We start from the raw sequence: 14830 nt of genomic DNA, 5'->3' as shown, positions 1-14830 counted from the left end.
GCCAGCTCTAGACAGAATCCAAGGTAACAGAATGGAGTCTACAATGTATTTAAGCTTTCAAAGAAATCTTCTGAACCAAACTCATCGTTCCCTGCCGTGCAAGTTAAGAAAGGCCCATTGGCAAGTCCTTGGGGTCCTTGCTTGTTCTTGCCTGGACTCTGGATATAGGTAGAGAATAAGCCACAGAAATGGACTTTTTCCATAAATTTCTCAGTACCAGCCTCTTTTCTGCTTTCCAAGAACAAGATGGGTACCAAATGTAGGGGAGGAAGAAAATTCCTCTACCCACTCTAGGTCCTTCTGGCTGGGTGACAAATTAAAGTGACATGAGACAGAATAACAGGAGAAAAATCAAACAAAGCTTTATAACATGTGTACGTGGGAGAGACCCAGGAAAACTGAGTAACTCGCCAGAGTGGCTGAACTGCCAGCTTAAATATCTTCAGTTAAGGACAAAGGAGGGTGTTAGGTGTATTAGTTTGCAACTTCAACGGCAAGAAGGCAATTCACATGGCGATGGAAAAGCAAACGTTTGGTAAACAGAACTTTGATAAGAGTGGGCTTAGCAAGGATCTTCCCAGTCTATAGATACCCAGAGTTGTATATGGTGATGGCTCGTCCTGGGGATGGGCCTTTTATCTTAAATTTCTTTTAGGCAGTTAGCAGGGGAGGTCAAAGTTTCTTTCAGAGTCTTTTGTTCTTAAAAATAATCAAGGCAAAGAGTCACATTTTGGGGTGGCCAATTCTGATCCCCGAGAGTCCCAACTTTGAAACTTTAAAAAGTTTCAGTCCTTTTGAAACTTCTTGAAGTTTCATAGTCCAGAAGCTGAGGTGGTAGATTGTTCCATCTCACTGAACACGTTTCTTAGTCCTGATAATAGATCAGTGCAGTTAAATTCATTTCAGGATGTGGTGATGCAGGTGGGCTCCCAAAACTAGGCCTATACTGTGGAAGCAAGCAACCAGGTATTTGGTAAGAAGTCTTTCCATGGAAACAAAAAGAAAAACAAGGTTAATGGTTGAAGCAAATTATAAACCAGTTTCTGAGTCCAGGGAGCAGCTAGTCAAGAAGATTTCTAGGTATCAGGGTCGAAGCATCTTTTGCAATTTGAAATGTCTCTCGTGATGTCATCGGATATTCAGGTATCTGTTTGAGTGGCTTACATAGTAACAAGAATGCTATCATGGTGATCTCTACATTTATATCAAGTTATCCGGCTTCAGTTTGCAGGGCTTCAGGAAAAAGTGTGGTTTCAGTTCTCAATGATTCCAAAGGAAAATGACGGAAAAAAATTGAAAACATAGTGTGGAGATTTGTAGCCACATATTTCAGGAGACTAGAAGAATTCAGAATCCAGTCTAGTTTACAGGTAGAAAACAAAAACCTCGAAGACAATTAACAAAACTAGAATCTGATAGCCATAAATGTGTCTTATAGTTTCTACTGAAACACAGTTTCTCACTAAAATCATCCTCATTTTTCCCAACGATAGCCAAATTAGGACTAACTGGTTTGGAAAATACGTTTAGTTTCAATAAATTTGGTCCAATTACCTACGTAAGTACAGCAAGAATACCAATTGATCATATAGGCTCCATTTTGCAGACTCTGGAACCTGCCAGGAAAAGCAAATGAACGTCCAGGCTGTCCTGGCTGCCTGCGCTGGTTTTGGAGACAGGGCTGGTCGGTAATAGGACTAGGAATTTAGGTGGAGTGAGTCATGTAAACACAAGATTCCAGTGCATTCATAGGAAGGAGAAAAAGTTGCAAAAATCTTTTTTCTTGGGGCACTCTGTCAGTCAAATTTAAGAAATCAGAAACTATTAACAATTATAAGTACTACTTATTTAGCACTTATCATGTGCCAGGCATCAGGCTGAAATCTTTGTGTTCATGATCCCCTTTAATCCATGGGCAGCCCCTTTGGTGTGGGCATGTCATCTGCATTTACAGGTTAGGTAACGGGGCCCAGAGAGTGGAGGGTGTCACTAACCCACATCCTCTCCGACTCTCAGTGCTGTGTTAGAGGGGCCAGGAGAGGGAAGGGATCCTAGTCTGGAAGACCAAACACTTGGAGAAACCACGTGGACTCATACAAAACACTAAACAATGGTCTCACCGGGACAGGGTCCTTGAAAGACGCTCTCTTTGTTAGCAATGATGACAGACCCTCAGGGTTTGAGAACCTAAGTCCCAGGCCCTGTGCCTGGCTTGTTGTATCTGGCACATCATTTTACCCTCACAGCAGCCTTAAGGATGTGCCCCCAAGACACAGAGCTGGTTAATGAGAAAGAGAGAAGAATGCTGCAACAGCAAGGTGATGGAGCAATTAAGTTACAAAAACAAAACACGCCTTCTGAGTGCCAGCATTTGTGTCTCGTGACTAATGCTTTAATCTTGGTCATCTCAGAGCAGTGCAGATGGTAGGTGCTCCCCAAATAGCTGTTGTATTGAATTGAGGGTTGACTAGGAAAGAGGTGAGGGATAAACAGAATAAACATCAAGAAGGGATACAGCTGTCATCAGTCATTCGCATCCTATTAAGAAATTTTTCTTTCTGTTTACAGAGACTTGTTGCCATGAACATGCCTCTGAACAGTGACGGGACAGTCATGTTTAATGCAACGCTCTTTGCTCTGGTTCGAACAGCTCTTAAAATCAAGACCGAAGGTGAGCATTTCCTAGAAGCAGCACAGGTGGTAGAAGAGGGAGGAGATGCCCCCTTCCACCTTGCCTCCTCGCATCTGGGCCTTTTCCTGTCAAAGGAGAGGCCCTGGGACAGGAGGCCGGGAGTATAATGGGAACGAGGGCCAGCTGGCTGTCCCTGCCTGCCTCATTCCTACTTTCCTTCCCTTATGCTTCACTTTGTCCCAGAAAGTTTTGAGGTGACTCATGCCACTGCTGATTGCAGAGCGGGAGGATCAGGTGGGAGACCAGGGCAGAGGCAGAAGCATCACAGATGAGTTCGTCCAGCTGTCCCTTGCTGCTTCTGTGACCTGCAGGGAGCAGTAGTTTCTTTCTCTATTAAAAGGAAATAAATACTCCTGCGTTGGGGGAGGTCCTGAGGATGGGATGAGGTGATGTCTGCAGGACCCTCTCTGTAGTGCTAGCACATCGTTGGCACTTGGGAAATACTATCAGGACCAGCATCTTCACAGCTGAGACCAAACCAGAGTGGTTCTCTTGGCCCTGTTCAGCCCTGGTGGAACAAGCCCTGGAGTGTGGCCATGGGGTTGGCTGGGTGGCGACTGTAGAGGTGGGATGGAAAGCAGATGGCAGCAGGTCGAGGAGTGACCAGGAGCTGAGGAAGTGGAGACTGGGAGGGAGCCAACTCTGTGACGCACTTGGTGGAGGAGAGGGAAGAGGGGCCAGCATGGGATGTGTGTAGAGTCAGTGGACAGCTGTTTTCTTGCATCCCCAGAGGTCAGGGTGGATCTATCCAGCAAAACAAGCCTCTACAAGCTAACATGTACTCCTTGCAGTGTGCAGAAGGCAGGATGGTCTTGCATACTGCCATGTTAGTTGAGGAGACAAGTATCAGCTCATATAATAAGAGACCAAGATTATGTGGCACTGACAAGTACACGCAGTAGGAATTGAGAGAGTCTTACTTGGGTAAAATTTAGTCTGGATTGTCAAGGACGGAGGCAGGATTTGGAACAGCCAGTAAAGGAGCAGAAGGCATTCTAGGCTGGGAGCTGTGGGAAAGGAGTAGGTCTTGGCTGTGGGAAGGTAGGACAGGACCAGATTGAATTGGGCCTTGAATTCCAAAGTAAAACATGATGGTCCCCACAGTGGAATGACTGCCCATTGGCAGGCTTGATAACTGTCTGCTAAATATAGGAAATGTGCGTGCCCCTGACTCGGGAGAGCCTCGTGGGAGGGGAGCCCCATCCGAGGGCCATCTCTAATCCAGCTCAGGCTGGGAGGGAAGTAGCCATGGTGAGAAAGGTTTTGCTGGGTGAAGAAGCAGGGCTTGTTTTCACCTCTTGCTTTTTAATTCAGGGAACCTGGAACAAGCTAATGAGGAACTCCGAGCTGTAATAAAGAAAATCTGGAAGAAAACCAGCATGAAACTACTTGACCAAGTTGTCCCTCCAGCTGGTGGTCAGTGTAATCTATTTCCTAAGTAGTTCTTGGCCAACACATTGGTTTCAGTGATAGTGTCTCCAGCAAGCCCAGTGTTTGCAGGATGCTTTCCATATCAGCTAGAGCATTAAGGCCAACAGCTAAAGAAGGCCCTCTGGCCATTTATGTGATTATTTGGGTGATCAGAAGACCATTCCAGACAAAGGAGAGGCTTCAGTGGGAAGCAAGCCAAGACCCAGATGGCAAGGTGTTCTCTTGTTGGTGGAGGAATTAATGTTAGAGAACAAGTTTGCTGCTTCAAAATGAAAAGCCTGGATTTTTTTGTCCAAAATGAAATATTTAAAACTAGTTTCCATTTATCCCTTAACATATTGTTGAAAACTTCTCACAAAAAATAGCTTTCAGAAAATGGTATTTTCGAAATGTTCTTGTCAAGACTGAATTTACTACCGTAATTACCAAAAATGTCCCTTTAATTAGAATTTCAAGTAGAGACAGAACTAACAGGCATGCTTATTTGTTTTTGTTATTTATCGTAAAATAACTGACTAAACTTTTTTCACATTTATATATATATAACACGTATATATATATATATATAATATATATACTGTTTTTCCATTTTCATTTAAGAACACATGGACCTAGAAGTTGAGATGGTTGTATTTGGACTGTTTTCTTTTCAAGTTTTAAAGATGCAGGACCCGTTTCCTCAGTGCCCCCACACCAGCCTTCCAGTCATCCTTGGCCCTGGGCGCATTATCAGCCTTTGGTGTCTTTTGTAACCAACCAAGCTTTTGTAGTATCGCTGCCCCTGCAGCATTGAAGACTGGTCTGGCTCAGGTCTGGCAGCCGCATCTGAAACCCTGGGCCAGGACGATGGCCATGGCCTCTCCCTCTGAGAAGGTGACAACCTCTGGCTCTTGGGCCCCAGAGAGCAGCATGCTGGCCAGCTCTGCTTCTCAGCATGAAGCAAGAAGCAGTATGAGCTTTTGTCGTTGGAGGGAGCCACCCAGAGCTGGCACGGCCACCAGCTCAAAGCTGAGAAAGATGCCCCACAAAACAATAATAAAGGGAGAGCAAAAAAACCCAAAAACAAACCAAAAAATCCCCAAAAATCCAAAAAAACAAAACTCCCACCTTTAGAAGCCTGGCTCTCCACAGGAGAACTGATCCTGCACATTTAAAACATATCTTTGGTCTTCGTTCTTTTCTTTTAGCTGCACACCCAAGTGCTCGCATGGCTTAGATCAATTGCTTTTGTAAATTGTTGTAACAATGTGCTTAAGCTTTTTCTGCAGCCTCCATTCCTTTCAACTCTTAGTCTTTCAGAATATTCTGAAGCAATTCTGTTTTAGGGTGGTGGCATGGAATCAGAGTTATCTCTTGCCTACTGTATTCCCCAATGATGTTTCTCGAAATACAGATGCATGCTTCAGAATAGCGGCTGCGCCTGTCTGAGTAAACCTTCCTCCCACGGTCCGGAGCCCTGTGCCTCCCGGCTCCATCTCTCGTCTCTCTTGAAACGCCACCTTCATTACCAACCAGTCTCTCTCACACATCAGTGCCCATCCTGGCGAGACTCACTTGGACAGTGCCATTCCCATTATCGTGGAACTTCCTTTCTTTTCATTTTACCAGAAAAAAGTCTAGAATTTGGCTCATCTAAGCTCCCTTCCTTTAAAAAACTGATCAACTTTTAGCTCTGCTAGACTTCTAATAAAGGCTAAATAGTCTTCTGCTTTCATGGCCCAATAATGGGCCCTGGCCTTTTCTCTGTATTTCTTAAAATGGATTGGGGTTAGGATGACTAGTGTTAATCTATTCCAAAATGGCACAAGAGACACTGTGAAACCCAAGAAGAATGAATGGGGCCTTGGCAGGAGACAGAATGCTCCAGAAGTTCCGTGTCCCTGTTTATGTGCCTAGGGCAGCGCTTATCCAGGTTGAATCTCAAGTAAGTCCTGTTGCTGCTGAAGAAGTTCAAAAGGCAGTGACTTTTAGGCTGCCGTGAGCAGACTGGTTGAGTGGCTGGGCAGGGTTTTAGTTTGTGCATTCACCACTTGTGTCTTTGTTTTTCCTCTTTTACTTTCCGGTAGACCAGCGGTTCTCAGCCTCGCTCACATCATGGCACCCTTAGAAAATGGGAATATTTGCACAGCCCTCTGGGCAGGCAGATGGGCAGCTCCCCAAGACTGGGGGTCTCTGTGTTCCCCACCTTGTAACCTGGTCAGAGAGCAGCAGACGGAGCCTGGCCAGCTGCTCCCCGTGCCTGGACTGGCTGATGTCAGGTGCTTAGGGAGCACCTGGTGACAGAGCAGAGTAGGTGCTGTCTTAGGAGGCTTTGCTGGCTCGAGTGTGATGTGAGGTGCCCCCAAGATAATTATAAGTTTGATGAAGAGGTGCCACACTCAGGAATGAGCCCTGGAATAGGAATATGGAACTTTCTTTCTGACTCTCAGCGGTTCAGGAGCCTTTGGCTGCGGGGACAGCCTGTCCGCGCTCTCCATCATGAGGGCTGAGCTGTCTCATTTCCCATCTCTGGATCTCACTCATGTTCTCACCTCCACTCTTCAGTCCTCTCCTGCCGTTCATGGATCTTGCCCCTTCCTTTACAAGTCCCCCTTCTCCCAGATGCTCTCCTTGCCTTTAGGCCTTTGCTCCTTGACCTGGATCTTTGGCTTCTTTTCCCTGAAGAACCCACAGAGCTGACACCATCTCTTTCTCACCAGTCCTAAGCTCACATGGCCTCACTGCATTCATTCCTTCTCTTCCTTCCTTTTCTATTCTGCTGTGGCTTTGGCTTTTCCTCTTCTTAAGAACTCTTCCTGGGCCCAGTCTCGATTAGCTCAGCGTCTCAGTGGAGAAGACCAGGTGGAGCTGGAATCCCTCCCTGGGTGAATGTGTCTGTGCTCTGGAGTCACTCCTCAGGGAGAAACACGGTGGGCCGTCTGTACTGGGTATACTGCCGCCCCAGGTTCCGGGCCTGGAAGAGCCAAGACCCTCCTGCAGAAGCCTCCTCCGCCCCTCCCGGCCAGCACAGTGCAGGCAGAAGGGAGATAAAGGTTAGGCTACTGTTTGCTGGAAGCATCCCAGTGTGGAGTGAGGTGGCCCTCTGTAGTCAGAGCCAGTGGTTTTTCTGGGAGCCCACAGAGAAGACTTGAAACCCTGGATTGCAAAGGCCAGCTGTGGCACAGCAGGCAGAGAATCCCCCTGGGGCCCCAGGATTCTTTGCTCCGTCAGCAGTTGGTCCATCTCCTGTGCACAGCCCAGTAGAGAGAGAGACTTGTACTCTGGGAGGGGCAGCCCCAAAGAAACGGATGGTCCATGTGGCCACAGCTGGGCCGTCTCTCAGGGAGGTGTTGCAGAAGAGGAGGAGGAGAGCCCAGATTCAGGGGGCTCACATCCCAACTCAGCTGGCCTGGGGGAGGTCACTTAACCTCTCTCCGCCTGTCAGAGGAGGTGGGCGGATCTACCATCTCAGACTTGTTGTGAAGAGGCCATAAGACCACATGGAACTCCTCTGACACAGGGCCTGGCACCTGTGATGCCCAGTAGTAGGGGTAGTGGAACTACCAGGGTTCCACATGCACCCTGGGCAAGATGGGGAGTGGCTTGAGAGCAGAGCAGGGGTGAAATGCCAGGCCCTGAGCAGTCTCCGTTCACCCCTTGCCTCCTTGCCTGTGGACAATGCATTGTTAGACCGTTAGACCAGCCTGAGACTGATGAGGGACCATGGTTTCGCATGTTGTACGAAGCCTTAGGTTCACTTTGTGGCCCCTACACCACTCTAGGACTTGCCCAGCCTGGGTTTAGAAGAAATGTAACATACCTCTCGAGGCCGACACCCTAAGACATCTTCCCTCATAGTAACACTGAGCAGCTTCTGACAAGGAAGTTTGGAGAGGCAGCCCAGCAGTGTCCAGATTGACCAGTGTCCAGAGTGACCTCCCAGCGGTCACAAAACGAACCCCACGCATGGTGCGTTAGTGAATATGGTGGCTCCTAGTGTCCCCAACCTGTCATGCTCTACAGTCCATTTCAGTGGGTGCCACTGTGGGCAGATTGTAAAATAACAGTGACTCTGATGGCTCACAGTCATTCAGCCCCTGCCTGGCACTTAGGACCATGCAGGGAAGGGGCTGAGCGCTTTACACCTCTTCTCTGTACTCCTCACAGCTCCTCTAAGAGGCGTAGCCCCGTTTGCACATGAGAACACAAACCCAGAGGGGTTGAACCTCTTGCCCCAAATCGCACATAACTCTCGCAAGGGCAGCCTGGCCAAAAGTTTAGCCATGCTAAATCCTGAGGGCCAGGAGCCATTCCTCCTCCCAGCCTCTGCCAGTCATGGTCAGCAGTGCCCAGCCCCAGTGCGGCCCCACTTGGGTGGGCTGCTAAGGGGCTCTTAAGCTTTCCGCTCAGGAGCCCTTAGCACACAGCAGATCTGGTGGCGAGCACCCCTGGGAGAGCAGGGCTTGTGGACACCCCTGGGGTGCAATTCCACTGCCAAGATGGTTTACCACGAGACAGCCAGAGCCCTTATTCTGCCTCATGCATCACCTATAAGATGCCCAGCAGAGTTCCAATTCCCCAGCAATACTGTTGGGTTGTTTCTGAATAAAGCAGAAGTGTCAGCTCAACTTTGAGGTTAGTTGGAGCTGTCGCTTGCTGTGCCGAAAACAAGCAGTTCTGAATTACAAACCAAGAAATGGTACATGGAGGCTATTGGCAGAGAACCAAGGGAGCACATGAAAAATCTGGGTTTGCAGTCTCTTTTCTGAACCTTCCTCTTCTTCCGAGCTTGTCTGTCACCTTTCTGAGGTCTCTCTCTCTATCTCGAGGCATCAGGATTTGGATGGTTAATTGCCCTTGGTGTTCATGGTAATTACACATGCAAATCCCTATGCGCGGGGTGAAAATATGACCCATCTAGCCTTTTTTGTTTTGTAATTTTTATTTTAAGTAAATAACCAAGACAGCACTTCATAGTGTTACTAATACGCTGCTCTGTTAAACTCATGACAAATATATTATTTTCTGCAATTTTGAGTATCAGTTCATTTAACTGACTCTAATTTTGAGCCTTAACTGCTTTGCAAAACCTTGCTTTTTGCTAGACTTAGTCTCCTGTGTTGTAAGCTGAGAGCTCGGTGCCTTCTGCACCGTCTTGCTCCACCCCTGCCCCCAGCCAGAAGCCAGGGTTTAGGCTCTTGGTGCAAACGTGCTGATTCGGGAGAGCTCTGTCTGGTCTCTCCGTTTAGATGATGAGGTAACCGTGGGGAAGTTCTATGCCACTTTCCTGATACAGGACTACTTTAGGAAATTCAAGAAACGGAAAGAACAAGGACTGGTGGGAAAGTACCCTGCGAAGAACACCACAATTGCCCTACAGGTGAATTGTTGTTTCATTTTTTTCTCTTTTCACTAACGATTTTACAAGCTTATTTGAAATACTAGAGAGCTGCCTATTCATGGTTGAGCAGTACTACAAGGATTTTGTTTAACTGAGATACTGCACACTCCCCAAAATGTGGACTAGCCATTTCTGGGCCACGAGGTAAGTGCCTCCCTCTCCGGCTTTCTCCGTGGTGCCCCGCGTCCCCTGTGGCCCTGGGGCTGGGCCCCTAGGACAGCGGCAGAGGCACCTCCCTGGCGGGAGGGGAGCGAGCGCTGCCCCTGCACCCTGTCTCCTCCAGGCTTCTCCAAAGGCAGTGTCCTCCGAGCAGGCCCCCACCCTCCCCCAGCCCTGGACTTGGGCCCTTGCTGCCCAGAAACAGCTTTCCATCTGAACGCAAGTGCTTTGTTTTGTTTCTGTTTGTTTCTTACCCCACTGCTTGTTGGTTTTCGGTCCATTTCAGAAACATCCATCACCTCCTAGTGTATGCGTGTGTGTGTATATGTGCGGTGTGCCTGTCTCTCTGTGCGTTGTCTCCTGATGGCCTTGAGGCTTGCTGTGCAAATGCTGCTCTCTCACACCCGGGCCGGCCTCTGGTCTCTACCCCTATGCCAGCCCTGGCCCCGCCCCAGGCCCTGGAGTGTGGATGTGGCTTTCAGGAACCTCTAGTTCCAACCAGGGTCCATGCATTTGAGGGTACAGAATCGTAGGTAAGCCCAAAGCTCCTATGGGAAAGAGGCGGGTCAGGGGCAAGGAAGTCACAGTGGAGACCTGCAGGAAAAGGAGCAGGAAGTCTGTGAGTGCTGGGGATGGAGAAAGCAGGGTGAAGGGAGAACGAGAAAAAGAGTAAGAACAGGAAAAAGGGAACTGCAGAGGTTGGCAAGCTGTCAGAAACAACTGTTCAAGTTAATCGAAAGCCCTGTCATCTCCGCTACCTGGAATGCTTGAAGTCTACCATGAATGAGATAAAGAATTTTTCCTTTTTAATTGATTTACTCTAAAATTACATTTGTATCCCTGGTATCACCACTCGTCTTAAATTGGACCTTGTAGGCATTGGTAAGGTTCAATGTGGAATAGTCCTTCATTTTTTTTCTGGGAAAAATGCCCAGCACTGTTCTGTGTTCAAAGTGATGGTGACTACCACAGTGAAGCCTTGTCTGTGGTCTCGCTGAGAGAGAGAGTGTGAAAATGAATGACAGCGACTGACTGAATGGAGCAGTGTGGGGTGCGTATGCATACGGCGGCTTAGTAGATGACCTTGTGTGACAGTGACCTACTGATTCCTGAGGAGACCTCTGCTCTGCCCAGATGGCTGCAGGGCCGGGGGAAGGGTGGATGCCGAATCCGACGGAAGACAATTTCCCATCTTTCTGTCTCTGATCGCATCTCAAGGGAGCTCAGTGAATCCCAGGCTCGGTCGCAAAGCTAACCGCTGGCTCCGGTTGTGGAATTTGAGTTAAAGCTCGTTCACCTCTGGCAGATCTAGTCAGTAAAAGTGACCGTGCTGCTTCTGATCACAGCTCACAAATAGCCTTAGAGAGACAAAGCAAACTGAAAAGATGTGTTTGCAAGTTTGAGCAGGTCACTGGGCCCTACATGCTTGAAGGCAGCGTCGCCAAGTTGGGTGCGAGGAAAGGGAGTGACTAACGTGTTTGTGAAGGCTCTTCCCTGAGGGAACCCTGGGCCTGGACGATAGGCTGGCCAGACGTCCGAGTGCCATGGTGCCTTCTACTTGTAGGGACTGCTTGCTGTTCTCCGATCCCAGGTGGTGGGCTGATCGAACTTGATGACTTTTCTGGAGGGGAAACATACTCTTTCGTGGATGGCTCTGTCAGAATTTACAGTAACAAGTTCGCTCTGTGCTGTGAGACCCTTCTGTTGTCTGTGGAAGACATGTATGATGACCACCTGGCTACAGAGTTACACCTTTTGTGAATCCCCAAGATGTCCCAATTAGATGGCTTCAGTGCTTGCTCTGGTGGCTGGATATAGTGTTTTGATGTTTGAAATCTGAAAACCTACACATAGCTAAGTAATTAATTGCCACGTTTCATGGATGGGCTTCACTGAGTCTTTAAGTTGAAGATTCAAATGATGCTAAAGCTGCATTTATAAGTCGTAGGTTAAAAGACTCTATCACATTGTGTTACAAAAACATTGAGTTTTTTTCCTCCTAAGCTTTTTCCTCCTTTTTTTCCTCCCTTTTAATTTTGTGGTTTATAGAAAGAGTTTCATTTCCTTGGTGAAATTCAAACATTTCCAGTTAGATGATAATATCAGCACGTTTTCACATGGTTCCATTGGGAGTTGAGGCTCTGTCTATGATTTATGTTGAGTACACAGCCCAGAAAATTAAGTTGTGTTCATAATCTTGACAGATAAATTCTAAAAATGCATTTGAATCTAAAGCAAACATTAAAAATAGAAAATTTTTGTCTCCTTGAAGGATAATTCTAATTACATTTTTTGGCTTCCTCTGCTCTAGAAATGACTTTAAATGTGATTTGCCACTCTACATTTAATTAGCACGAGAGGCTCTTCCTTTCTGGATGATGAAATATTACACGACAATGTAGCAGTTAGGGAAGTGGGGTTGAATGGCAGCGGGAGAAATGTACCAACAGTGTCATGAGGACAAGTACACAGATCCTCAGGGAAGCCCCCAAAGTGGGCGTGGCCTGTTGAGAAGAGGGATGAGTTGCTCCTGCTGGTGCCAGGGGTGCCACACGGCTGGCAGACCAATAGCTCATGGAAAGTGGAGTGTGGGCGTCACGGTGTGAGCGCAGCAGTCAAGACATGGGCATGTGCGTGCTTGTGCTGCGTAGCGTGCAGTCTGTCTGAACAGGATCGGAACCCGTCCGCATCCTCTGCCCCTCCCCTGTGGAATGGTTTTCAAGGGCACACGGATGGACTCTGGTTTTCAACCCCGTGGGCTCCAGCTGGTCTCCCTCGGTTCAGACCAACTGCAGTGTCCCCTTCTACATGAAGGGAAATGGTTTGAGGAGCTCCGAGATCCGTGTGTGGGTAGGAGCTCGGCACCTGGTGTCCTCTGGCCTCTGTGGTCCGAATGAGTGTGCAGTTTCCATCGATCCATCCATCTTCTCATTAAAGCCAGCTTTCTCTCCAGCCCTCTACAGAGGGAATCGGAGAAGCTGCATCAGGCCCCTTTATTTTTTTCCTCACTCATCCCCTACATGCCATTTCACTTTAGTTTGACTCAGCATTTGCTCTTCATCCATTGTTGCTGCATCCGAGTGACCTGCAGGTCTCCATGAGGAGCCAATAAATAAAGGAACACAGCTCTGCAGCCATGAGAACTCTCAGTGCCCTTCCCCTCAAAGAGTAATGCCCGTGAGACCTTCCAGATGAAGACGTCCATGCAAGATACAGACATGAATTAGTCCAGTATCTCATGGATCAGAAAAAAAAAAAATCCTAAAGTGGGAAAAGTTTTGTTCATTTCTTTTTCTTTTAACATTCATGGATTTCCTTTATGCAAAAGACACTCTGGTGGAAGTGAAGGAGTCCGTCCCCTGTTCGTCCCAGATGGGAGCCTTAATGACAGGAAGACTTTAGAAGGATAGTCTTTTTTTTTTTTTTTTTTTACTTTTTACCTGTTTGGAATTTGAGTTTAAGAAGGAGACCGATATTTCCAACTCATAAAGGATTAGCTTGTCAGGTTTTATAATGTTAAATGCTGTGCCCCAGCTGACAGATGGTGATATAGATGGTCAAGTGGAAAGGGGGGTGGTATACAAGAAGCAAATGGCTCTTGGTCCCTCATGTGGCCTTCTAAGGGAGGCTCGACGTATAAAGACAGAGGAAAATGGAATAACTTGTGGAGTATCAGACACCTGTTATCTAGCCACCTTAGTCTAAAAAGTAGCAGGATTTTTTTCTTTTTTTAAAGCATGCCATCTAAAGCCATAAAAAGGCCTTTTGTTTTTCTTTTTTAATCTAAGAGGAGAACAGATGCTAACAGATGAGATTTCACCGGCTGATTCATTTGTTTCAGATGCTTGAACGGATGCTTTAGAATTTTCTGCCTGAGCTACAGCACCAAGCTCGTTAGTCGGAAGGCGTTTATGGCTAAGGCCTTGAAAGGGAAAAGTCTCAAGTGGGCTTATTTCTACTGAAACAGCATTTCGGGAGAAATGCAGGAAAAAGCAAACCCGAGGCCCCAGGGAGACCCCTTCCAAGCAGAGCACTCCTCCTCCGGAAGGTGGAAGCAGGGCCGCGGCGCAGCTGCCGAGCCGTAGCCTCCTGTCGCGGACACTGCTCACAGTGGCTCTTTTTCATGAAAGGGAACGTGCAAGTCTTAACAGTTTTCCCTTCCAAACAGACTCAGAGAAAGGGAAAGAGTGGGAAAGAGCAAAGGAGGGGGGCAGCCGCCCCACAGAGAAATGAAATGAACACAACTTCCTGATACTGGCCAGTAAAACAAAACAAAACAAAAAATTAAAAAAGTAAAAAGATTAAGCAGACCTGCCTAAGGTGGGCAGCTGACTCCGTTCCAGAGTCCTACATCCTTAGTTTGCCCGAACTCCCAAAGACTGGCAGGCCCCTTGGCGCTGAGCTGACAGAGTTCCTTTTATATGCCAGTCCGTCACGCCCTCCTGACCGTCCGGCTCCTGCTCTCTGCAGTGATCCCGTTCAGAATGCAGTGAGAAGTGGGCAGGACAGGAAGCTCAGATTCACTCATTTAAACTAACACATACACCCGCATGCCAAAACCAATCCAGGCAACACCTCAGGTTCCATCTTAACGTGTCCACGGGAAATACCACCACACTCAAACCTCATCCAACATTGTCCGTCTTTAATTCGTGCTCAAAGCCAGTCTGGGGATGCCTCTTTGGAAGCAGTGTGGTCTAGTTTCAAGGACACTGGGAGTCAGGGAACCTGGGTTCTAGTCCCAGCTCCAGCGTTCACTTGCTGCGTGACCTTGGGCAAGACACTTAACCTCTCTGTGCCTCAGTTTCCCCATCTGTAAAATGGGGGTAATAATGTCGACCTACCTCACAGGGCTGTTGTGAGGAATAGCTAAGTGATTGTAAAGCACTTTGAACGTATAATTGCTTATTATTAAGACTACAACAATAATAATATCATATGCTTGTTTACTACCAGAACTTTAAGAAATTCTTGTTTTTCTTGGATCTCTTTTCTGTTCTGTACTGTAGTTATCCATTGAGAAAGAGAATTCTGCCCTTTTTAAGATATCATGGAAATGCATACAAATGTAAACAGAGGTAATTCTGCAGGTTGTGTTTTCACATCTTACGAACAGTAGATTTTTTCCCAAGAAGTTGCTTCATGAGACCGTCCCATGTGAAATTCTC

General features: G+C 47.4%; 1 protein-coding gene across 1 annotated transcript in view; it reads left to right on the top strand.

Moving 5' to 3' along the window:
- CACNA1D (calcium voltage-gated channel subunit alpha1 D) overlaps positions 1-14830 on the top strand; it is a 175266-nt gene that overhangs the window by 137796 nt on the left and 22640 nt on the right. Inside the window, exons 35-37 of the mRNA XM_046685745.1 lie at positions 2569-2671; positions 4007-4108; positions 9352-9482. Of these exons, the coding sequence (XP_046541701.1) occupies positions 2569-2671; positions 4007-4108; positions 9352-9482 (336 nt within the window). The remainder of the gene's footprint in view (positions 1-2568; positions 2672-4006; positions 4109-9351; positions 9483-14830) is intronic.

The sequence above is a fragment of the Equus quagga genome, chromosome 1 (genome assembly GCF_021613505.1).
Source record: "Equus quagga isolate Etosha38 chromosome 1, UCLA_HA_Equagga_1.0, whole genome shotgun sequence".
Classification (NCBI taxonomy): Eukaryota; Metazoa; Chordata; class Mammalia; order Perissodactyla; family Equidae; genus Equus; species Equus quagga.
The sequence above is the reverse complement of the archived record's forward strand: the minus strand, read 5'-3'. Positions and strand labels throughout refer to the sequence as shown.